Below are 26670 nucleotides of genomic sequence, written 5' to 3'. Positions count from 1 at the left end.
TTATCTTGATGTCCTTGGGTTGCGCCCGGGTAGTGGTGGGGGTTGCCACCCTCCCTGGCCCAAGTAGCTATGAGGGAAGTCTGGGCCTCCCTGCCCCCGTGACCCGACTCCGGAGAAGCAGAGAGGATGGATGGATGGATGGATGGATGGCCACAGTCATTGACCCGCACCCTTGTAGTTCATCTCCAACAACCTGGACAAGTGTCACTAGGATAACAGCGCTTTTATCCAACAGTGTCACTGAAACAACATGAGCTGAGGCATATTAAATAAATACACAAATGGCTTGCCATAACATCAATTCCTCCTCCGCTGGTGCTTCCTTCCTCTCCATTAACACACAAAGCTCCTTCCCTTCATCAGGTGAGAAAAAACAGACCAAAACTCGGGACCCGGACCTCGTCCTGGTCCAGATCCACGTCTGCAGCTGCTTCAGCGCTGCTAAAAGCGTCACAGCCGCGTTTGAAGCGGCTAAATCACGTGACACGTTGCAGCAGATTCATGTCATCCTGGATTTATTGTCCAGTGTTTGGTTTCTGCAGGAGAAAGCAGCTGTTGTCCCTGTATGCTAATGCTGCTGCTGCATCCACACACCAGGGTCCGGGCCTCTGTGTGGACGTCTCAGTGTGTCACCAGAACCCACAACAAATCGCTTTGTTAAAACTAACACGCATATGCGCACGCGCACAGAGGAAAAGAACGCTGATGTTTGATGTTTTTGTTGTTGAGATTTTCTTATTTGTTCACCTTCAACGTTTATAAAACATTAAATCAATTCGTTTATTGATATCTTTTACAATCATGCATGATTTATCCCCTTTAGGCGCAGGAAGGCTGTGCGTAATGGACCTCCATCTGCCCCGTTTCTCTCTGCTGCGCTGCGTCACCCCCACACGCACTGGGCTGTCTCTAAAGTCCACAGAGAGGAGGAGACAAACTGATAAATGACAATAAACCGTTTGAGGGATCATCTGAGAGACAGACGGGGACACGCGGAGACAAGGAGACAGAGCTGGTGTCCTTTACGCACGGTCTGCGCAGATCGCTGCTGTGCGTTCTGGCGCATCCACCGCCAGGGATTAACCAGAAAACCTTGTTGGACGTGTTTACTCTCCGGGTCTGTTTGGATGTGAATGCTACGGTATATCTCTGGTTCTGGAGCAGGGGATTCGGTCCACGGTTCGTCCCTCAGCGCGTCACCGTCTCTGGGTATCCATGTCAGACAAGAAACCGTCTCTGAGGAGCGGCGACTCCGCTCAGAGCCGCTTTCAGGTGGACGTGGTGACGGAGGGATCCCCAGCACCCACTCCTGCGTCCGGGGCCGCTGATGGGTCGAGGGCTCCTCCTGAGGAGTCCAAAGGCCGGTTCCGAGTGGGCTTCATGGACTCTGGTGCGCTGGGGACCGCCACGGACATCGGAATGCCGCCCGACGTTTTCCACGAGCCGGACGCGACCAAGAGTGACTCCGTCAGCCTTCACTCGACCGGCACGGGACACACGCACATCTCCGACTCGCACTCCAACACCTACTACATGCGGACCTTCGGCCACAACACCATCGACGCGGTGCCCAACATCGAGTTCTACCGGCAAACAGCTGCGCCTTTCGGGGAGAAACTCACCCGACCGTCGCTGTCGGAGCTGCACGATGAGCTGGACAAAGTAATGGTCCAAGATCCTATCTGTGTCTAATTAATGCCACAACTTTTCTGAGAAGATGCAAGTTAGTCTAATATTATACGGTTTCTAACTAATGGACTTGAAAAATAAGTATTTATCAATATAGCACCACCCACCGTCAAAATAAAGTTATGTAATCCAAAAATTAGTCATTTAATTTTACACAAATTTTGATGCTAAATTAAAAAAAGCCATCTACCCTGGGGAAAAGAGTTGTCTTTAAAAGGAAAGAAAGAAAGAAAGAAAGAAAGAAAGAAAGAAAGAAAGAAAAGAAAGAAAGTAAGAAAAAAGAAAAAAAAGAAAGAAAAAAAGAAAAAAGAAAGAAAGAAAGAAAGAAAGAAAGAAAGAAAGAAAGTAAGAAAAAAAGAAAAAAAGAAAGAAAAAAAGAAAAAAGAAAAAAAAGAAAAAATAAAGAAAGTAAGAAAAAAAGAAAGAAAGTAAGAAAAAAAGAAAGAAAAAAAGAAAAAAGAAAGAAAGAAAGAAAGAAAGAAAGAAAGAAAGAAAGAAAGAAAGAAAGAAAGAAAGAAAGAAAGAGAAAAATCATACTTACTCTTCCCATTGTTGACCTTTCATGACCCGGAAATGAAGAGAATATAATAACAACACGTAAGTCTTTCCACTTGGTGATTCGTTGGATTCAGTTGTTCATCATTTGCTGCTGCTTCCATTTAAAGTTTAGAAAATGTGGATTAAAGTTGTTTTCATTTATGATTAATTTTATTTTAATGTTCAAAAAGACAAAAAAAAAATCCTGTCACAGTAAGATTCAGATAAAAGTCATAAACATAGTTTGACATCAGAGGATAAACTCTACTCTGTCTGTTTTGCTTTCTTTCTCCAGGAGCCGTTTGAGGACGGGCTGGCCAACGGCGAGGAGCTGTCAGCAGCCGAGGAGGCGGCAGCCTTGATGGCAAAGGAGGCGAAAGGAGGAACCGTGAAGTTTGGATGGGTCAAAGGAGTTCTGGTTAGTCATGGAAGCTGGAGAAATCCACCCACAGAGCGACTATTTACATGGAACGATCAACCATTAAGGACCAGAATGAATGCACATCATGTTTATACGTTTATATGTTTAGAAACGGAGATAAAATCTTAAGTTAGTGATTTCTAACCCTGATGTGTGTGAGCCGTAGGGTCCTCGTGCTGTTGGAGGATTTTACAGTTTACCTGTGCCGCAGGTGCGCTGCATGCTGAATATTTGGGGCGTGATGCTCTTCATCAGAATGTCCTGGATTGTTGGACAGGCTGGAATTGGTGAGATACTATTATTTATTTATTTGTTTGTTTGTTTGTCTGTTTGTCTGAATATTTTATTGTGAATCTCAGGACGGTTTAACATTATTAGTTTTTATTGTTTATAACTTTATACCTTTAGCTTTGATTTTAGACGCAACTTCATGGAGTCGTAACCAGATGAAACTTTTTGACTCATGGACATCGTTTTCTAGAGCTAATTCTACGTATTTATTTTAGAATGTTTGCTTGAAGTTACAACCGTAAACCTTTGAAAGTGGACTTGTGCTTTTGCAGCAGGCGCCCCGTACGTCTGAGCTCGGAGCCTCTGCTTCTAATCCCTCTCAGTCCAACCTCACGAGCCACATTTCTCTGTTCTTGTGAAACAGGACTCACGATTGCCATCATTTTCATGGCCACTCTGGTCACCACCATCACTGGTCTCTCCACTTCTGCCATAGCAACAAACGGTTTTGTTCGAGGGGGTGAGTTACCCGATGGAGCTCTCCGTTCAGACTCTGCTGTCAAAAAGTGAAAATACAGAATCTCAGGGCGTTACAGCTTTGTTCAAATCACTTCAACTGAATTAGTTTTCAATTAAAAAAACATTTTCACTTGTGGATTTTCTTTCAGGTACATGCGGTATTTTGGTTGCATTTGGAGCAAATGCATGTTTGATGCAAATTTGCGACAACCGGCGTTAAGGGGGTTAAAAACAGGCAACGGTTCTCCCACAAATAGTTCAGTTTATTAAAGGTAAAACAAATAACAAAATAACAACAATAATGATGGGTCATCCGGGTCACGGCACCAAGGGTCACGGAGGTGTCTTGTAGCCTAGCCTTGGTCAAAAATTACCCAGAATACATCACGGCATTTTCAAAAGGATGGCGGATCAGAAGCCGATCACAACATGCCCTGTAGGTTATAAAGTGTAAGTCGCTTTGGATAAGAACGTCTGCTAAATAAATAAACATAAACATAAAATGTTGGGTAATTTTATCAATCCAAGATTACCTTAGGGAAAGTTCAAACCACAGGGGGTTATAGTAATCAATCGATCAACACCAATACCAATCATAAACAATCAATTTAGACTTTGTTAAGTGGAGAGGAAGAATACACACCAGCCAAAAGGGTTGCAGTTCACTCTCATCGGACTGGAAGTCCTCCGACAGTATTTATTACACACACACACACACACACACACACACACACACACACACACACACACACACACACACACACACACACACACACACACACACACACACACACACACGCACACACGCACTTCACTGTAATATCGAGTTGTTGGTAACTGAAAAAGGAGCTTGTTGTGTCTACCACTAGGGGGCAGTATTGGAGAGGAGAACGTAAGTAAAGGAGTGAGGAGTTAGGATGGATGCCTGATATTGCTACATGTGCCACAGGTTTGAAAAAAGGAATTCTTGCCTACTCGTGATGCTTCCTGATACAACCACCACACAGCTTTAGATTGTTTTAGAGCAGACTATTTGCTTCTAATTCACCATTAGTGTTGTTAGCGCAATATTAGTCTCTAGCCTGTTTTACCTGATATTAGAGTAAAAAAACAAAGATGTTGTGATTCCTCAGGGGTACAAGAAATTACTTCTGGGTCGCTCCTGTTTACTGGCTTTGGTTCTTTAAACAACTCTGGAGCTTTTTGCCGGCCGGTGTCAAATAAAAAATGCGGGCGTTGCAGTGTTAGCTTGGTGCAGATTTTGCAACCTGGCGCACTCACAGTCACTGCGTCCAACTTTGGCCATTTTAAAAGGAGGAAAACTGACATCCCTCCAGCCGGCTGAGAAGGAAATCTGTTTCTATGTAACCTTCCTTCCAACGTGATTGAGACATTAGACTGTTTTGTGATTGTTTCACTGTAAAATTATTACATATTGCTCCTTTAAACAAAACCTCATGTTCAAATTTCATGAAATCTATGAACAACGTGTGAAGTGCCGGTTAAAAAGAACTGAGTAGGGCTATTTGCTGGATGCAGCAATGACTCAGCACACGTTACTGTGTGCAGAGACTCACCTGTTCTCTAAAATGATTCAGGAGGAGCCTACTACCTGATCTCGAGAAGCCTGGGCCCTGAATTTGGAGGTTCTATTGGACTCATCTTCGCCTTTGCGAACGCCGTGGCCGTGGCCATGTACGTCGTTGGCTTTGCTGAGACCGTGGTGGAGATGCTGAGTGTGAGAAACGCTCCGGTGTGATTAAACCACTCTGTTGGTAAGGATGAAACCTGACGAGCTTGTTGGCTGCAGGATGTTGACGCGCTGATGACCGATGAGCTGAATGACATTCGGATCGTCGGGACTCTGACCGTCATCCTGTTGTTGGGAATCTCTGTGGCTGGGATGGAATGGGAAGCCAAGGTAGGACTAATGTCAAAAAGAGGAATGTTAGCTTTAGCCGTTTGCTGGATTCACTAAAATAAGGAAACACGCTGGTGGAATTATTCAGGTTAGGATGATCATGGATTGTTTTCCAGCATTTATCTCTCATCTCTCTCCATCAGGCTCAGATTGTTCTCCTGGTAATCCTTCTGGCAGCAATCGTCAACTTCTTTTTAGGGACCTTCATGAAAGCAGACAACAAAGAGCCCAAAGGATTCTTCGGCTACCAGAGTCAGTTTCACAGTTTTTTTAATTGAAATCACCAGTCTGACCTCTGCTGATTTGTTTCCTCTAACCCGTCTTACAGCGGCCATCTTCTTAGAGAACTTTGGTCCAGATTTCAGGGATGAAGAAACGTTTTTTTCCGTGTTTGCCATTTTCTTCCCCGCTGCCACCGGGATTCTGGCTGGAGCCAACATCTCTGGTGATCTCATTGTGGGTTTTTCATTTTCCTCCAACACTCTTGCTTGTGTTCTGAGTGGGTTGTATTAGCATTTAATTATTTTGCTTGCTAATTAAAAACAACTGGGGTGTGCTCCAAGGCTTCCTCCTCGCCCCCCCTTTTGTTTCTATTAAATGCAGCACCTCTGTTGACATCGTCACATTTCTCTTCTTGTGTTTGTTTTTCTTTAGGTTCTGTAGCATTCACACTAACCTGCAGCTTTTTGGTGAAATGCACAAACGAAATTCAAACCATCTGATGTATTTAATGTTTAGGACCCTCAGTCTGCAATCCCTAAAGGCACCTTGCTGGCCATCCTCATCACTGGAGTCACCTACGTGGCTGTTGCCGTCTCCACAGGTTTCTAGAGGACATTATTAAGTCAGAAAGATGAATCTGGGTTTGTTACTTCATCGTGTTTATATGCTTCCACTTTGCAGGTTCCTGTATTGTTAGGGATGCGACCGGCGATCACAACGACACGGTGAGCGATACGGTGAACTGCACCGATGCCGGCTGCACGCTTGGCTATGACTTCTCTATCTGCAAGGAGGGGGGCTGCCAGTACGGCCTGATGAACGACTTCCAGGTAACCCCACAGACAGAAACACAGTGGGTGGCCATGTTTCACTATCTCTAAACATTCTTTTATACATGTACCTAGGGATGGGTACCTTTGATATTTGAGTCGATCCGGTACTAATTCCCGGTACCTAGGAATCGATACCGGTACTTAACGGTACTAATTTTCGATACTTTGAGTTTTTAATATTTTAATTCTCTTTTATAATTGAATATATATTTTTCTCAATTTATAACCATATTTGATAAATATCACGATAAATAACATACAATTGTTTGTATTTTAACATCGTCCTTGTAGTTTTATAAGCTGATAATTAAACTGAAGCAAACATCTTTACTGTGAACTAAATTTACTGTGTATCTTCATTCCTTTTGCCGTCTTTTTCTTTGATTTTTCCTACTGGGAAGTTAGAATTTCCGAGGAGAAAGTGAATGCACCATTAGCTGATAACAATGGTAGCAATGAAAGCTAACATATCAAGCTAACGTTATCTTAAACAGTTTATTTAGCTGCTGGAGCAGATTAAAACGATGATGCCTCACACTTAGATTGTTGTCGCTGGTTTCATCTTCACCCAATCACCCGTCGCATTTAGTAAAGTGAAGCCAAACTTTAGAGCGCGTTCATGTTCTTCTAGTCGGAAATTCGGAGTTCCGAGGAGAAAGCGAACGCACCATTAGCGAAACGGAAGCTAACATATCAAGCTAACGTTATCTTAAACATTTTATTTACCTACCGGAGCAGATTAAGATGAGGGTGTCTCACTTAGATCGTTGTCGCTGGTTTCATCATCACCCAGTTACCCATCACATTTAGTGAAGTGGACCCAAGCTTTAGCGTGCGTTCTTTCTACCATGCTGCTCTGTTTACAAGTGGCTCGCAGCGACCAACGACATAACACTCTTGCGCATGCGCAGCTGTCTAGGCAAGTTCTCGTTATGAAGGACGGGTACCGAAATGAGGCACCGTTTCAAATGACGTGAATCGGTGCTCAGTCGGTACTATGGAATTCGGTCGGTACCTTAAAAAGTACCGAATTCGGTACCCATCGCTACATGTGCCTTTTTATTCAGTTACCTGGACAGCTTTATTTCATTTTAATGGTGGATTTCAGTAAAAAACAGATGGAAAGTCAAGTTGGAAGTTCAATTATTAAACTTCGTCTTCGTCTTCGTCTTCCTCCGCTTATCCGGGTCCGGGTCGCGGGGGCAGCATCCCAATTAGGGAGCTCCAGGCCGTCGTCTCCCCGGCCTTGTCCACCAGCTCCTCCGGCAGGACCCCAAGGCGTTCCCGGACCAGATTGGAGATGTAACCTCTCCAACGTGTCCTGGGTCGACCCGGGGGCCTTCTGCCGGCAGGACATGCCCGAAACACCTCCCCGGGGAGGCGTCCAGGAGGCATCCTGACCAGATGCCCAAACCACCTCAACTGGCTCCTTTCGATCCGGAGGAGCAGCGGTTCTACTCCGAGTCCCTCCCGAATGTCCGAGCTCCTCACCCTATCTCTAAGGCTGAGCCCGGCCACCCTACGGAGGAAACTCATTTCGGCCGCTTGTATCTGCGATCTCGTTCTTTCGGTCATTACCCAAAGCTCATGACCATAGGTGAGGATTGGGACGTAGATCGACCGGTAAATCGAGAGCCTGGCTTTCTGGCTCAGCTCCCTCTTCCCCATGACAGATCGGCTCAGCGTCCGCATCACTGCAGACGCCGAACCAATCCGCCTGTCGATCTCCCGATCCCTCCTACCCTCACTCGTGGACAAGACCCCAAGATACTTAAACTCCTCCACTTGAGGTAGGACCTCTCCCCCGACCCGGAGGTGGCAAGCCACCCTTTTCCGGTCGAGAACCATGGTCTCAGATTTGGAGGTGCTGATCCTCATCCCAGCCGCTTCACATTCGGCCGCGAACCTACCCAGCAAGAGCTGAAGGTCAGAGCTGGATGAAGCTAGGAGGACCACATCATCCGCAAAAAGCAGGGACGAGATTCTCCTGCCACCAAACTCGACACACTCCACACCACGGCTGCGTCTAGAAATTCTGTCCATAAAAGTGATGAACAGAACCGGTGACAAAGGGCAGCCCTGGCGGACTCCAACCCTCACTGGGAACAGGTCCGACTTACTACCGGCTATGCGGACCAAACTCACGCTCCTCTGGTAAAGGGACTGAATGGCCCTTAACAGAAAGCCACCCACCCCATACTCCTGGAGCGTCCCCCACAGGGTGCCCCTGGGGACACGGTCATAAGCCTTCTCCAAATCCACAAAGCACATGTGGATTGGTTGGGCAAACTCCCATGCCCCCTCCATCACCCTTGCAAGGGTATAGAGCTGGTCCACAGTTCCACGGCCAGGACGAAAACCACATTGCTCCTCCTCTATCTGAGATTCAACTATCGATCGGACCATCCTCTCCAGTACCTTGGCGTAGACCTTTCCAGGGAGGCTGAGGAGTGTGATCCCCCTATAGTTGGAACACACCCTCAGGTCACCCTTCTTAAAGATGGGGACCACCACCCCGGTCTGCCACTCCCTAGGAACTGCCCCCGATGACCACGCAATGTTGTAGAGACGTGTCAACCATGACAGCCCTACAACATCCATAGCCTTGAGATACCCTGGACGAACCTCATCCGCCCCCGGGGCTCCGCCGCTGTGTAGTTGTTTGACTACCTCAGCAACTTCTGCCCCCGAGATCGGACAGTCCATCCCCAGGCCTCCCAGCTCTGGTTCCTCCTCGGAATGCGTATTGGTGGGATTGAGGAGCTCCTCAAAGTATTCCTTCCACCGTCCGACTATAGCCTCAGTTGACGTCAGCAGCTCCCCATCCCCACTGTAAACAGTGTGAGCGAGTTGCTGCCTTCCTCTCCTGAGGCGCCGGACAGTTTGCCAGAACCTCTTTGGAGCCGATCGATAGTCTTTCTCCATGGCCTCACCAAACTCCTCCCACGCCCGAGATTTTGCCTCGGCAACTGCCACTGCTGCACCCCGCTTGGCTATCCGGTACCTGTCTGCTGCCTCCGGAGACCCACAGACCAGCCACGCCCTGTAGGCCTCCTTCTTCAGCCTGACGGCTCCCCGAACCTCTGGTGTCCACCAGCGGGTACGGGGGTTGCCACCACGACTGGCACCGGCCACCTTACGACCACAGCTAGCAACAGCCGCCTCGACAATCGCAGAGTGGAACAAGGCCCACTCGGACTCAATGTCCCCCACTGCTCTCGGGACGTGGTCAAAGCTCTGCCGGAGGTGGGAGTTGAAGACCGTCTTGACAGGTTCTTCTGCCAGGCGTTCCCTGCAGACCCTCACTATGCATTTGGGTCTGCCAGGTCTACGCGGCATGTTCCCTTGCCATCTGATCCAACTCACCACCAGGTGGTGATCAGTTGACAGCTCCGCCCCTCTCTTCACTCGGGTGTCCAAAACATACGGCCGCAGGTCAGATGATACGACTACAAAATCTATCATCGACCTGTGACCTAGGCTGCCCTGGTACCAAGTGTACCGGTGGGCATCCTTATGTTCGAACATGGTGTTCGTTATGGCCAAACTGCGGCTTGCACAGAAGTCCAATAACGAAACACCGCTCGAGTTCAGATTAGGTGGGCCGTTCCTCCCAATCACACCCCTCCAGGTCAAGCTGTCATTGCCCACATGAGCACTGAAGTCCCCCAGCAGGACAATGGAGTCCCCTGATGGAGCACTATCTAGCACTCGTCCCAGGGACTCCAAAAAGGGTGGGTACTCTGAACTGATATTTGGCCCATAAGCACAAACAACAGTCAGGACCCGTTCCCCGACCCGAAGGCGCAAGGAAGCTACCCTCTTGTCCCCCGGGGTAAACCCCAACACACAGGCAGAGAGTCTCGGGGCTAACAGAAAGCCAACCCCAGCCCTCCGCCTCTCACCCGGAGCAACTCCAGCAAAGGAGAGTGTCCAACCCCTCTCCAGGTCTCGGGTTCCAGAGCCAATGCAATGTGTCGAGGTGAGTCCGACTATATCTAGCCGGTACCGCTCAACCTCTGCCACAAGCTCCGGCTCCTTCCCCGCCAGCGAGGTGACGTTCCATGTCCCAAAAACTAGTTTTCTCGTCCGGGGATTGGACCGCCAAGGCTCCTGCCTTGGTCTGCCACCCGATTCGCATTGCACCGGACCCTTCATGTTCCTCCTGCGGGTGGTGGGTCCACAGTTGGACGAGCCCATGTATCCGGTTCGGGCTGGGCCCGGCCGGGCCCCATGGGCGAAAGCCCGGCCACCAGGCGCTCGCTCACGGGCCCCAACCCCAGGCCTGGCTCCAGGGTGGGACCCCGGTAACCCTCCGGGCCGGGTACTCTGACTCTTCGTTTTAACCGCCATGAAAGATCCTTCGAACCGTTCTTTGTCTCACCCTTCACCTAAGACCAATTTGTCATGGGAGACCCTACCAGGGGCACTAAGTGCCCCAGACAACATAGCTCCTAGGATAATTAGGGCACTCAAACTCCTCCACCACGATAAGGTGACGGTTCAAGGAGGAGTTATTAAACTTTTAGAGCATTAATCTGTTTCCTGTTAGTATCATTCTGTCTGACATTTTTGCATGAATCAGTCAGGAAAGCAGCTAAAACTGGACTTTATATTCTGGTTATAGATGCAGATAGTTTCCATGGTGATGGGTCAAAGCTCCAGAGCTACAGGTTGACTCTGATTCCTCTTGATCCTTCAAAGGGAACTCACTGGAATACTCGGAAACATAAATTTGTTTTATTGACACATTACTTTGAACCTTTTTCAAGTTTTCTTTAAATAAAAGGTTTTCAATTCAGTCTGAAAATCAAGACTTAAAACAAGTGATCCACTGTGGTCACTTACCCTATAAAAGGTTACGTATAAATAAAAAATTTGCTGTGAAATCTATAATCATTCAAAATAAACGCGCATCTTTGACTTAAAGCCTTGAGAAAAGTACTGGAATGTGGTGCTGCATAAAGGCCGGTTCACCCCGGCGAAGAGTGACGTCCGTCACACACCCACAGCTATTGTTTCCTCCAGACTTCTCCACACTGCCAGTGATGCCGTGTCAGGATACGACTCTGTCCTGTTTTCCCATCAGACTCAGAATCTGACCCACCCTAACCCTGACCCTGACCCTGACCCTGGTCTGCAGGCGGACGAAACGATGGATTACTCGTTCATTTAAAAGCTTTTATTGGATCCAACAAACCTGGTTGCTGCTCCTCTCAAGGAGGATGTGATGCAGATCCTTTCAGTGTGTGTGTGTGTGTGTGTGTGTGTGTGTGAGGGACTGAGACGTCCCAACAGCAGCAGAAATAATAGCGTCTGTTGTTCCAAGTCACAAGATTCCCACTGCTCGGATCTGAATGAGAGCATTGACGGTGTTCCCACCTACGTTCCCGTCCCGCTCACTGACACTGATATCACTGAGGTTGTCCTCCACCAAACACACACACATGCACACACACACATGCACGCACGCATAGATCAGGAGTGTTGAACTCAAATTTACACTGGACCAAAAAGAAAAACTGGAACGGGGTCGCGGGCCAAACTCAATATTTTTTAAAAAGTGACGGCAAATGTGCACATTTTCCTTTATCTGCAGATATGAATGGTTGAACCTTTTCATTTGGAAATAAACTTCTTTTTGCCGCAACACTGAATGTGGAATAAGCGAATTACACATGAGCAAGTCCATTTTAAATAAAGCACACATCAGTGGTATCACTGGTTGTATACTGTTGATCTAAAGTGGAATTACCCTGTGGAAACAGCAATTTTCAATTTTAGAGCATTTTGAAATCACTGAAACTTTGGTCGTAGATGGACTATTTGAACGGCCTTTATTTTGGAAGGCAACATCAGAATGACTTGATATTGATACAGTATCACTGTGGGGTTGTATACTGTTGATCTAAAGTGGAATTACCCAGTGGAAACAGCAATTTTCTGCTTTAGAGCATTTTGAATTCACAGAAAATTAGGTCAATTGTGGACAATTTAAAAAGGCCTTTATTTTGGAAGGCAACATCAGAATGACTTGATATTTATATGGTATCACTGTGGGGTTGTATACTGTTGATCTAAAGTGGAATTACCCTGTGGAAACAGCAATTTTCTACTTTAGAGCATTTTGAAATCGTTAAAGGTAGGTCAATTATGGACAGTTTGAAAGGGCTTTTATTTTTGAAAGCAAAATTAGAATAACTTGATATTGATACAGTATCACTGTGGGGTTGTATACCGTTGATCTAAAGTGGAATTACCTGGTGAAAACAGCAATTTTCCATTTTAGAGCATTTTGAAATCGTTAAAAGTGTCGGTCAAATATGGGCAATTTCAAATTGCTGTGGTTTGATACTGTTGATACAAAATGCAACTGCTCTTTGGAAATATGACTTTTGCTTTTAAGAGCATTCTGAAGTCATTTAAAGAGTGGTTCAAAAATGAAAGTTCACAGGGCTTTTACTTTGAAATCCAAAATAAGATTGCCTTGATCTTGACAGGGCGCTAATAGTGAACAAGCCTAAATTATTTATTATGTTCTTAAAATATCTGATAATTCACTCGAAGTTGAATTTTATTTTGAAATCCGGTTTCCACATCCATTCCCGTAATAATTTGAATAGACGGGGAACAGAAAACAAACTGGAGGCTGGCTTGACACCAGTAGCTCACCACTGGTCCAGGTTGGTCGGATCATTTTGTCACGTTGCGGGTGTGGATGACGGCGGACCATGTGTGGTGGAGCAGATCAGGAGGCAGGACTGCAGGCACGGATAAAATAAAAGTGGATTTAATAGCAGAGCGGGAACGACAGAACAAAACAACGCTGACAACAAACAATGATCCGACAAAGACTCAAACAAGACGGGAGGTGTAAATACTCAAGGAAACAATCAGGAACACATGGGCAGGTGAAACCAGTAGGGACTAATCAAGGGCAGGGGAGAGACACAGTCAGGGAGGCAGGAGCAGATTGTGACAGCTTTCCCCACTGAGGAACAATAAAGGAATTTTTTATTTTATTTCTATTCTTCTGTCTGTAATCTGGCCTGTTTTAAAGTAGGTGAAATCTTTTTTCACATGCCAACAACATAAATAAACATAGTAATTCTCTCAAATGAAAATGCAATATCTCACCTATTAACTTTCACGCTTTGGAGCAGAAAAGGTGAATAAAAGCAAAATGATTCAATCCCAGTTTTCTCCACTCTGATTTCCTGTGATGCTCACCTGTTCCAGCCACACCTGCATCTGTGTGGTCGGGCTCTGAGCTGAGGAAGGAGTTCATCAGTGAGAAACAGTTGCTCACACAGGTTTGTGCTGCTGGACGTGGAGAGCATCTGGACCACGCAGTTGTGTCGGGGAGGAGGATAAAAGCCGCAGCAGCCACAGAGTCATGTGACTTGAGCATGTCGCTAAACTGGAGTTAAATCATCTCGGTCTGGAAGTTGGTCGGTGCGCTTTCTATGTCAGCAGCAAACATCACTGAGCTGTTAAAATCCATTTCTGGGCTTCAAAGTCGGCTAATTTCTGAGTAAACTCTGCGCTGAGTAAGAGGAGTGTTCTCAGGTTGTCCGAGGCAGAGGAGGCAGCGCTGCAGACGCTGATGCTAGTAGCACGGACGCTAATGACGGTAACCATGACTGGGTTTTCTCCTTGAAGCATCAACATGTTCCATCTTTGTTGAAACACCTTCCTTCTGCATCGATCCTTCTCTTCCTGGACACGTTGGGACGATGTGTGGAGTAGGGCCTGCACGACTTTATTTTTTTTAAAGTCGACAGTCAAGTAATGAAAGTCGAGTCGACTTCGACTAGTCGTTGATTACGTCATACGCCGGAAGCGGGGGGAGGCGGGGGGGGGGGGGGGGAGGCGGGGGGTCGGTCGGTAGGTTCGCTGGAGTTTTTGACAATTAAAATTGCGCTCACATTTTCTAAGTTAACACATCTCTTTTAATAATGGTAGTTTCTGCATCCTACTTCAGTCCTCTCCCACGGCGCAGCAGCCGCAAACTCACTGATGCGCCTGCAGCCTTTCCTGCTGCTCTAAACATTAAAATAATTATTTCATTTTCTGTTCCTCACTTCTGATTACCTTCAGTGGTGTCTGTTTGTTGCAACCACCAGGTACAAAAACTAACTTGTTTTTATTTGACTATTTTTCTATCCTGTCTGTCTATTATCTTCCTGCATCTCCTCTCAGTCCTAAAGAAAAACTGCTACCTGCGTTCATATATATTCACCTTATGAGTTACCTTTGAACTGCAGTTCTAAAAGATCTACCGACCGCAAAAACAGCGGAGTGCCGCTGCTTGCCGGCCGACTACAACGGGACCGTTTTTGCTGCGGAGTTCATGCCGGAGCGGAGTGGAGATAATGGAATCTTGGGGGTGCGTCACCGGAGGACAACAGGTGAAGAGCCTCGCTCCGCAGCAGCAAAGCGCATCAGGCACAAATAACAGACAGAAAACATGAAAGGAAATGAGCCGACATGAACAATCGCGTGTTTAATTTGTTTTTGAGGTGGTGACACCTGATTTGGCGGTGCTCAGGACGCAATGTCTGGAGCGCACGTCAACGATCAGAGCTTTGCATGCACAAACTGGTTAAGATTAGGAAGGGGGTGAGGGGAAGGTTAAATTGCAAGAGGGAAAATGTCACAGTTTGGTTAAATATCCGTTTTACCGCCGGTGTCAGTACCGCACAGCGCGTCGCCTCCGCCTCGATCCAGACGCGCAGGGGCTCATCACCTGCTGTCTTTTCCGAGGACTGCATCTTGTCAGTCATTATCACGTGACAGCGACTAGTTGATGACAGGCATAAAAAGTCACTACAGAGCCGTGAAGTCGACTAGTCGACTAGTTCGTACAACCCCTAGTGTGGAGTTATTTTCACTTGTTGCATTAATTAAACACGGAAGTGGATACACTGCGACCTAGCGGCAAGTCACTGCACTGGGAACACAATCGCCATGCATTATGGGAAAAGTAATTTATACCCAATGTGCGCTTTGAAGCGGCATAGACTTATTTTAAGACACTTGAATCTCCCGCTGGCCTTGTGTCTGACACGTGGCGTAAAAGAATAAATCTGGAGATCTGATCTGTTCTTTTAGTTCTTTCTGAATAAAAACCTGTCAATGTGGACAAAACGACACATTTCTGTCAGCATAGGTTCACGGGTCCTCTGCTGTAAGTCCATCCATCTTAATCATACCAGAAACGTCTGCCGGAGCTTCTAAAAGCGTCTCTGTGTGTTGCCTAGGTGATGAGCCTCGTGTCCTTCTTCAGCCCTCTGATCAGCGCCGGGATCTTCTCCGCCACTCTGTCCTCGGCTCTGGCTTCGCTGGTCAGCGCTCCCAAAGTTTTCCAGGTCAGAAAAACCTACTTTTTGTTTATCTTTCGGGTGATTCGGCGGGATTATTGGAACTCTTTTAGGCAGAAAGACATTTAACAGGATGTTTAGTGTATTTATCACTAATAAGTAGAATAATAACTTTTATCTAAATATTTACTACAGTTTTATTTCTTGTTTTACATGATTATATTTTATTGCTTGCTTTGCATGTTTTATATGATTATATTTTAGCATTGTTTCATTATATAATATTATTATTTTACTGTCCAAACAATTTAATTTATTACTTATTTTCTAACTTTTGTCCCTTATATTAGCTCTTTTATTGTATTTGTACTCATTTTAATCCAGTGTTTCCTCTGTGGGGGCCCTCTGCCCCGGGAGGGTGGTCAACTGTAGCTTCCTGGGCGCTCTATAGGTCGGGGTCTATGCTCCCTCTCCACTGAGCGCCCTGACTTAGTGTGGAAGACCTGATGCTGCCGGGGCAGAGGGCTCCTCTGATGGCGTTTCCTTGCCTTACCTTACTTGACTCATCTGGACTCAGCCTAATATAATTATTACTTGTGGATGTGTGTGTGTGTGCGTGTGTGTGTGTGTGTATGCGCGTGTGCATGCATGCGTGTGTGTGTGCTTGCATATGTCTGTTAATGTTTTTAACCTGTTATGGGAATCTGGGGTCATTTTGTAAAGCACTTTGTTTGAAAAGCGCTTTATAAATAAATCTGATTGATTGATTGATTGATTGATAACAATTGCAGGCCCTGTGTAAGGACAACATCTATCCAGGGTTGGGTGTATTTGCTAAAGGATACGGTAAAAACAACGAGCCTCTCCGCGGCTACGTCCTGACCTTCTGCATCGGCCTCGCCTTCATCCTCATCGGTAAGAATCCATCCGAGAGAAACCGAAACGATCAGATACGACCGCTGAGACTCCGCTTCTGTCCGACCAGCTGAGCTGAACATCATCGCTCCCATCATCTCTAACTTCTTCCTGGCGTCCTACGCTCTCATCAACTTCTCTGTCTTCCACGCCTCTCTGGCCAACTCTCCAGGTAAAGGTCAAAGGTCGTCTGATCCGTAGGTGCTTTTCTCATGTAGCGGGATTTTGTTTGTTAAATTTTTTATTATGTTCTATTAAAAACAGGTAATAGTCGTTACATTGTGTGTGCGTAGTGTTGCTTCAGCTTTAGTTTAAGATTAATACTTTAGGCAAGTAAAAGCGGTTAAAATGGGATGAAAACCTCTTTTCTTTTCCAGCAATTCCATAAATCTTATTTAACCCTTTATTGGCATTTTAGTTCCTGTTTCTCATCGCAGCTTTTTATTAAATTAACAGAAAAAAATCTCCTAAACAGAGAAAAACTCTGAAATAAATATGGAAATGTTAAAATACAAAATTATCTATTATCTATTATCTATCCATTATCTATCTATTATCTATCCATTATCTATCTATTATCTATTATCTATCCATTATCTATTATCTATCCATTATCTATCTAGTATCTATTATCTATACATTATCTATCTATTATCTATCCATTATCTATCTATTATCTATTATCTATCCATTATCTATCTATTATCTATTATCTATCCATTATCTATCTGTTATCTATTATCTATCCATTATCTATTATCTATCCATTATCTATCTATTATCTATCTATTATCTATTATCTATCTATTATCTATCATCTATTATCTATCTATCATCTATTATCTATTATCTATCTATTATCTATCATCTATCTATTATCTATCATCTATTACCTATCTATTATCTATTACCTATCTATTATCTATTATCTATCTATTATCTATCTATTATCTATCATCTATTATCTATCTATCATCTATTATCTATTATCTATCTATTATCTATCATCTATCTATTATCTATCATCTATTACCTATATATTATCTATCATCATCTATCAATTATCTATCTATTATCTATCTATCATCTATTATCTATCTATTATCTATCATCTATTACCTATCTATTATCTATCATCATCTATCTATTATCTATCTATTATCTATTATCTATCCATTATCTATCTATTATCTATCAATTATCTATCATATATTATCTATCTATCATCTATTATCTATTATCTATCTATTATCTATCATCTATCTATTATCTATCATCTATTACCTATCTATTATCTATTACCTATCTATTATCTATTATCTATCTATTATCTATCTATTATCTATCATCTATTATCTATCTATCATCTATTATCTATTATCTATCTATTATCTATCATCTATCTATTATCTATCATCTATTACCTATATATTATCTATCATCATCTATCAATTATCTATCCATTATCTATTATCTATCAATTATCTATCTATTATCTATCTATTATCTATCTATTATCTATCATCTATTATCTATCTATCATCTATTATCTATTATCTATCTATTATCTATCATCTATCTATTATCTATCATCTATTACCTATCTATTATCTATTACCTATCTATTATGTATTATCTATCTATTATCTATCTATTATCTATCATCTATTACCTATATATTATCTATCATCATCTATCAATTATCTATCTATTATCTATCATCTATTATCTATCTATCATCTATCATCTATTACCTATCTATTATCTATCATCTTCTATCTATTATCTATCATCTATTACCTATCTATTATCTATCATCATCTATCTATTATCTATCTATCTATTCTGCCTCTACAGGGTGGCGCCCCAGCTTTAAGTACTACAACATGTGGGTGTCTCTGGCGGGCTCTGTCCTGTGCTGCGTGGTGATGTTTGTCATTAACTGGTGGGCCGCCCTCGTCACGCTGCTCATCGTCCTGGCGCTCTACATCTACGTCGGCTATAAGAAGCCGGGTGAGCACAGACCAGAGCGGCGAGGAGGAAAAACTTCAGGAATATAAACTTTACTCTCAGCTGAACCTGCAGAAACATCTGACTTCATCGTTTCAGGACAATCCTGAGCTAGGGTTGGGCATCGAGCATCGATTGGAACCGGGACCAACTGTTAGTTTTTCCCGGAATCGTTCAAAGTTTATTTCGATTCCTAGTACGCCGACCGGAAGAGGAATCCGCGGCCGATCTCCGTGAAAAATAAATGTGATCTGCAAACTGTGATCAACGCTTTTCAGAGCCGATCACACCAGCTGTGTGTGTGAGTTTCAGCTGAACACAGCTGGACGTTTCTGGATGTGTTGGAGACTTTTAGCCTCTCATCCCAGAGGCTTCTTCCACACTTTGGTTGTGGTCAGAAACAAACACACTGGTTGTGCTGCAAGTCTTTTTCTTTTTGTCTCCAAAACACGTTTTTGTCTAAATGAAGGTGCACGTTGTTGTTCATAGAGTTAAAATTCATGTTGAAGTTAGATTATTTCATCAAGTAGGACCTGTGGTTAGCTGGCTCGTGTAAAACATGTCATGTCTTGAAAGAATCGGAATCGGGAATCGATAGGAACCGGAATCGAAACGAGGAATCAGAATCGGAATCGTTCAAAATCAAACGATGCCCAACCCTAATCCTGGCTCTGCCGCAGCTGAAATATTGATGACAATGTTTCTAACATCCGACGATTCTCTTCTAACAACATAATCATCCTCCCGTTGGTTTGGTTTGCAGATGTGAACTGGGGTTCTTCCACTCAGGCTCTGATCTACAACCAGGCTCTGACCCACTGTCTGAATCTGTCTGGAGTCGAGGATCACGTCAAAAACTTCAGGTCTCAAAACACCTAGAGAAAACTTTAGGACGGTTGGAAAGCCGCAGGCTGCTGTAGGAGCACAGTTAGACCCGACGCATCGGTGGGACATTTAGATTCAGCCTCGCTTTGGGTCTAAGAAATCTGTTAAAAAGCCAAATAAATGAGAATATTATGAAAACACAAAAATCTCCAACCCATGTAATCCATTCCTGAACAAATGGATCGATAAACATCTGATATTAGGAATTATTTTAGCATTTCTCTGGAGACAGGGGCGTGTCCAGGGAGTGGCCTGGGGTAGCACATGCCACCCTTGGAATCTGATTGGCCACCTCATGTGTCACCACACTGAATTCCCTTTAAATAGGCTTTTCATTGTCCACAAAAGGCTTGAGGTAAAACAAAAAAGCATAACCACTGGTGCCACATATGCACAAAGTAGTGCCTCACCTGGGCCACCCCACTTTAAAAGATCTGGACACGCCACTGTCTGGAGATGCTGTTCAGTGGCCCCTAGTGCCCCCCCCCCCGAGTCTAACTTTGGGATATGAAATCCTTTAGTGCCACCGATGGTGCGGACTGAAGGATGTTTTACATGATGAAAATAAAATCAAAGTTTTGGCCTTTAAATGAGTTGTTTTTGGATAAAAGTTTGAATATTTTCTATAAATTCCTTTTCATGGGACAGAAGCTGAAGCCACGTTTGAACTTGTTGATCTGACTGGATCGCCTTCCCTCTCCCAGGCCGCAGTGTTTGGTTCTGGCCGGTTATCCCAACGCCCGTCCAGCTCTGCTGCAGCTGGTCCATTCCTTCACTAAAGACGTCAGCCTCATGGTGTGCGGTCACGTCAGGACGGTACGGGCTGCGACGTCCCGGTGGATCCCTCCGTCACCTCCTGACTCTGACGGGTTTTTGGGTTTTCCAGGTGTCCCGTCGACCAAACTTTAAGGATCTGTCCCAGGATTACGTCCGCTGTCGGCGCTGGCTCAGTAAAAAACGAATCAAGGCCTTTTACGCTCCTGTTTTTGCAGACAACCTGAGACACGGAGCACAGTTACTCCTGCAGGTGTTAAAAAGCTTCTCCTTTCAAATCACCACATTACTTCCCCCAGCCTTGTTTAAAACTAAAAAAAAAATGCTCCTTCATGGTTTTTATGTCTTCTCCAGGCAGTTGGTTTGGGTCGACTGAAGCCCAACACGCTGGTCATGGGCTTCAAGAACAACTGGAGTGATGGAGATATGAGAGATGTGGAGAACTACATCAACAGCATACAGTAAAAGCGTGTTTGTGACCCTAACCTGAGAAGTCACGGCTAAAATGCTCATTAAAACTCTTTATAATCTAATGTTATGGATTTGATGTGTTTTTAATCCTGGCCACACTTTAAAGGGACATTATGGAAGTCTGACGGCCAAAACATGTATAGAAATAATAAATGTCTTCTTCATACGTTCTCCTGCAATGCCCTGGTCCTGTAGAATGAGCCCTGGCATTTTTACTGTGATTGCCTGTTTTTCTGTAAAATCACAGAAAAAGAGAGATGCTCGGGTCGAGCAGGCTGCTTCATGCGCGTTCACGCTCAGGCATCGCCCGTAGCATTTGCTATCCGTAGCTTTAGCAGCAGAGAGAGAGGCAGTGCCACTTTGTCGCTGTTCCTAACGCCTAGTGACAAAGCTAGCTACATTTCTGAGGACCCTTAGCTACTTTCTGTAGAACTTTCTTCTAGATATTTCCTGCAAATTAGCAACAAAATAGCCATTTTCACTCCGAACCGTTCTTTGAACGTTGTTTCAGCTGTCATCAAGGACATAAATGTTACAGATACAAAGGACGTCACTGGTGCTTTAGCTCACCTAGTAAGACGTTGGACTCCCATGCAGAAGTCCTGGGTTTGATTCTGGATGTGAACATAGTTTATTTAGAGTTTATTTTTTACATTAATGGTATATTTTTTACAGTAAGATGCCCAAATTTTTATTTGAGACTCGCCGAACGGCATTGAATTCACAGATAAAAAAGATGTGGGTTCAACTTTCATTTTGGAACAATTTTTCAAGCAAGGGAAGGGAATGATCTGAGCATGCAGGAGGACTGACCCATCATAAACCTTTGTCGGCTGTGCTGAAGAGAAAGCTACAGAACCACATTATTTAATTAATTAGCTGCACGTTCTCCTGTCCTCTGTCCTCCGGGCCACACACACACACACACACACACACACACACACATACACACACACACACACACACACACACACACACACACACACACACACACACACACACACACACACACACACAAGGGACTGTCTCAGCTGTTATTTTCGTTAAGGAGTGTGCACGTACAGCATGTGCGCCTCGTGCACGAGCCTACTATTGAAGCTGCCGTTACGCTTTTGGCCTGAGGGGCGATCACGAGCATAAAAATTCAAAACTCCGTAAAGTCCCTTTAATCCTTTAACTAAAAATAGATAAAAGTCGTAAATTGCACCAAATTAATAGAAAATGCACAAAAAAAGAGTAATTTATTTTAATGAGGAAGTTAAAGTGTTATTAAATAAATGCGAAATCTTTTTTTATTTAATAGACTTTGATAAAATAAACCCGTTTTTATTTTTTGTCACAGACATGTTTAATATATAAGAATAAATGTAATTCTCACAGAGATTTTATTTATTTTTAATGAATTTTTTACGCTGCAGCGACGCCTTTGACCTCCAGTTTGGAGCGGTGGTCCTCAGACTTCAGGATGGACTGGACATCTCTCACATCCAGGGACAAAGTGAGCGTTTCTGACCGTCTTTATGCATCAAATCTTTAAAGAGCAAGTCACCCCCTACCAGATTCTTACTAAACTCCCACTTCCTGTTTGAAAAATTCAACAAACACTGTTGCCTAGCAGACCAAGAGGGCGGAGCCATTAACAAAACACACACTCACGACACTGTGACATCATAATGTACATCTAACATCATAGTGTACCTCTTAGCCAATAGCGATGGCAGATTTAAATTCAAATGCTGTGCAGAGTTTTTACCTGACAACGGCACAACACTGACAGTTTTAGGCAGAAAATTTAAATTTTAACTAAGAAGAACTAAAATGCCGAATTATTGACTACATTTGCCAACAACACAATCAGACACTCATTTATATACTTTATCAGCAAAAAAAAAATGTTGATTTGGGGTGACTTGCTCTTTAAACTCAAGGAGAACCACTTCCTCTCCTCGTTCCGTATTTGGGTTGTCACTTAGTGGTTTTCTAGTTCCAAGAGGAATTAAATTTTAAAATGACAGAATTAAAGGAACATTTTTCTGCAGACGAGCTGCTGTCGCCCAGCGAGAAGACGTCAAAAGGCAGCAAAGACGTCCTGATTTCCGTCACTAAAGACTCCGACTCCGACTCCTGTCCTTCAAAAACCACCAGTAACCAGAGCAGCCCGCTCATCATCAGAGGTGATGATGCTGACACCTTTCATCCTGTTTAATTAGGCGTCAGGTGACTTAAGGAGAGTTTCTGTGCTTCAGCTACAGAAACCAAATCTCCTCTGAGCCTGACGGACCAGCGGCTCCTAGAGAGCAGCCAGATGTTCAAGAAGAAGCAGGGAAAAGGAACCATCGACGTGTGGTGGCTCTTTGATGACGGAGGTCAGTTACGATCGATTTTACTCAATAAAACTCCACCAGGTGAGCAGATTTTCTCTTTTATCTGCAGGTTAAAACTGAAGCGACAGATGAGTGGAATAAATAACAGTGAAATTTGCAAAAAATGATCTCATTGTTGCCATAAACAAAGGGAAATGTGAATTTTGAGCATTTAAATTCTGATTTTAACCCACGATTTGACTGTTTTATATATTTTATAGTACACTTTTTATCATTATTAATATTAACAAATTATTAAATTATTAACAAATTTGAACCTAATCTTCCTCACAGCAAATGATCAAATAAAACGACAAACACAATATTAGAGCATCTACTATCATTAAAGCTATCTTATTAAGCTATACAAACTTTATGAATTTATTAATGATTTCCAGCTGAAGTTTATAATCAAACGTGCTTCAGAACTAATTTTTTTATTATGTAGTTTATGGTAAATGAACTGAAAATGTATTAAACATAAAATGTGAGTGGATCTTTTCTCTGGTGAGTTAGAAAATTCATCTAAAAGCTTAAAACTTCTGTGGCTCTGTGGGCGTGTAGCCTATGGCGCGGTGTGGGGGCCAAAATTAAGACTACTGCCCAGCAGCAGGAGGCTATATAAATTCTGAAGCAAACTACTGACCCGATTAATGATAAGCTGGCGCCGGTAACTGAGAGGCTGGCGCTGCTTACTGAGGAATAGCACCTTCACCGGCGTTATTACTAGATATGCTAGGGACTAGCAGCCCTCGGCTGGCCTTGACTGGTTCACACACTCCCTCTGCTGTCTATTAGGATAGGCTAGCGTTAGCCGGGACGGGCTGGTGTTAGCGTTGGAGAGGCTAGCCATTAGCGTGCCTAGGCATGCCATAGCTGGATTTCCTACCTCCTTGACGGACTATTAGCATGGACGGGCTGGTGTTAGCATTGGAGAGGCTAGCCATTAGCGTGCCTAGGCTGGCCACTAGCTGACTAGTGACTCTCCGAGACATGCTAATGGCTAGCCTCTCCGATGCTAATGGTCTGTCGAGGAGGTAGGAAATCCAGCAAGTGGCCAGCCTGGGCACGCTAATGGCTAGCCTCTCCAATGCTAACACCAGCCTGTCCAGGCTAACACTAGCCTATCCATGCTAGTAGAAAGCAAAGGGAGTGTGTGAACCAGTCAATGACCAGCCGAGGGCTGCTAGTCCCTAGCGTATCTAGTAATAACGCCGGTAAAGGTGCTATTTCTCAGTAAGCAGCGCCAGCCTCTCAGTTACCGGCGCCAGCTTATCAATAATCAGGTTGGTAGTTTGCTTCAGAATTTATATAGCCTCCTGCTGCTGGGCAGTAGTCTTAATTTTGGCCCCCATACCGCGCCACAGTAGCCATGCTTTTCTGTTTTCTGAGTAAAGAAATGATTCCCAGAAACGAACGACCAACCAGCAGCAGCACGAAGACAAAAACACTAAAATGATCGTCTTGCATCGACACCCATGTCTGCAGGTCTGACCCTGCTGATTCCCTACCTGCTGACCACCCGGAGCAAATGGGGCGACTGCAGGATCCGAGTCTTTATTGGAGGAAAGATCAATCGGATTGACCACGACCGCCGAGCGTGAGTCCACATCTGTAATCCATCAGTCAGGGGCAAATCTGAAGCTCACATCTGGAGGATGTCTTCTTCTTGTGTCCCGTCAGGATGGCCACGTTGCTCAGCAGGTTCAGAATTGACTTCTCTGACATCAACGTCCTCGGTGACATCAACGTGAAACCAAAAAAACACAAGTAAGCCCCTCCCTGAGCGGTCACAGCGGGTTTATTCGTAGAATTCCTTTTCGAAACTCTTCTCAGGGCTGACTTTGGTTCTGTCTGCCAGTAAGCTGAGTTTTAAGGAGCTGATCGAGCCCTACAGGCTGAAGGAGGACGACATGGAGCAGGAGGCTGCCGAGAGGCTGAAGGCTCAGGAGCCCTGGAGGATCACCGATAATGAACTGGAGCTCTACAAGGCCAAGGTTCTCCCTAGTTCTGCACACACATTCATCTAGAACTCTGCGAATATTTACGTTAAAGGTGATTTTCTTCGTATTCACCCCCAGACAAACCGCCAGATCAGGCTGAATGAACTGCTGAAGGAACACTCCAACTCCGCCAAACTGATCGTCATGTGAGGACTTTCTTCTCCTGGTTCGCAGGAGGATTTTTTATCTGACTTCTTGTGCAAAACCTTTAGTTTCATCTTGTTTCACTGACAAGACGAGGCTTTAAAAAAACGGATCTGCTGATCTGCAGTTCTTCCGCTCCAGTTTCAGTATGGGGTTCCAAATGAGCCAAAAAAATTCACCATAGTTTAGGGGCGGATTTAGGACTGAAGAAGATCCGGGGCTTAACGCGCGCGCGCACACGTGACACGCACACACACACACATGACACGCACTAGTCAACATCATACATGTCTTGTACCACATAATTTTTAATCTGAACCTACATATGAAGCATATTCAGGGCAGAGTATTGTTCCTGTTAGTGTTTAGTGTGAGATGATTGTAAATATTCCCTTTCTTTCTCCAACAACTTTACCTGATAAGCTAACTTTAGGCAAACCAGCAGCACAACAAATATTTTCAAATAAGACTCACAAACCTGAGTCAGCACCAGTCTCATCAAAGCTGGGGTTCTGTCGCCGTACTTTTGGTCTAAAAACGTCCTCATGTCCATCTTCACTCATGTGTTTCAGGCAGAGAGTGTAGAAGAAGCCGGCTGCTGAAGGGCTTCTTCTTCAGTGGTGGAGGCTCAGGCAGGCTGTATGCAAACTACTGCCAGCTGCTCCCTCTCTGTTGGACTTTGGTACTGCATGTTACTTCCACGTTTTAGATCCGGGGCTTTCCATGAAACATCCGGGGCTTCAGCCCAAGTGGCCGGGCCTAACGCCGCCCCTGCCATAGTTCTCAATCCTGGTCCTGGAGGGCCGGTGTCCAGCATGTTTTAGTTCTTTGCTCCAGCACACTAGATTCAGCAGCTGAATCTCCTGTGCAGCAGCTCATCAGGCTCTGCAGAAGCCTGTTAATCACCTGCAGATGGAAATCAGGTGTGTTGAAGCAGGGTTGAAACTCAGGACCAGGGGGGAGAACCACTGGTTCATACGTTTGGACAAAGTGACAACAAGAGCATGTTTAACATTTTGGGCATGTTTGGAACCACATATATTTTCCAATGTAGCTGAGATTCTCTGTGTGAAGAAAGGAAGTAAAAAAACCTGACAATAATCTTCTCTTTCTGTGAGCAGAAGCATGCCTTTGGCCAGGAAGGGCACCGTGTCGAGTGCGCTGTACATGTGCTGGCTGGAGACGCTGTCCAAAGACCTCCCACCGCTGCTGCTGGTCCGGGGAAACCACCAGAGTGTCCTCACCTTCTACTCATAACACACACACACACACACACACACACACACACACACACACACACACACACACACAGGTCATCCGCACAAGAACAGAGATTTCATCAGACTTTCTGAATCTGTGAATGGTTTTATTTATTTATCTCATTAATAAACTAATTCAGATTATATCTC

General features: G+C 44.5%; 1 protein-coding gene across 1 annotated transcript; it reads left to right on the top strand.

The window, feature by feature from the left end:
• The first annotated feature begins 997 nt into the window (after positions 1-997).
• On the top strand, positions 998-26670 carry slc12a2l (solute carrier family 12 member 2-like). The gene is made up of 26 exons (XM_015960421.3): positions 998-1662; positions 2522-2644; positions 2859-2934; positions 3303-3398; positions 4996-5135; positions 5208-5318; positions 5462-5570; positions 5647-5774; positions 6057-6141; positions 6222-6370; positions 15637-15744; positions 16488-16611; positions 16682-16783; positions 18469-18624; positions 19385-19484; positions 20211-20322; positions 20393-20533; positions 20635-20741; positions 22170-22249; positions 22791-22925; positions 22998-23117; positions 24603-24714; positions 24798-24884; positions 24976-25111; positions 25196-25263; positions 26383-26670. The coding sequence occupies exons 1-26, from the start codon at positions 1216-1218 to the stop codon at positions 26516-26518; spliced, it is 3288 nt and encodes a 1095-aa protein (XP_015815907.3). The 5' UTR covers positions 998-1215; the 3' UTR covers positions 26519-26670.

Source organism: Nothobranchius furzeri, chromosome 10 (assembly GCF_043380555.1).
Source record: "Nothobranchius furzeri strain GRZ-AD chromosome 10, NfurGRZ-RIMD1, whole genome shotgun sequence".
NCBI classification, from domain to species: domain Eukaryota; kingdom Metazoa; phylum Chordata; class Actinopteri; order Cyprinodontiformes; family Nothobranchiidae; genus Nothobranchius; species Nothobranchius furzeri.
Note: the sequence above shows the minus strand (reverse complement) of the source record. Positions and strands in the feature narration are given on the sequence as shown.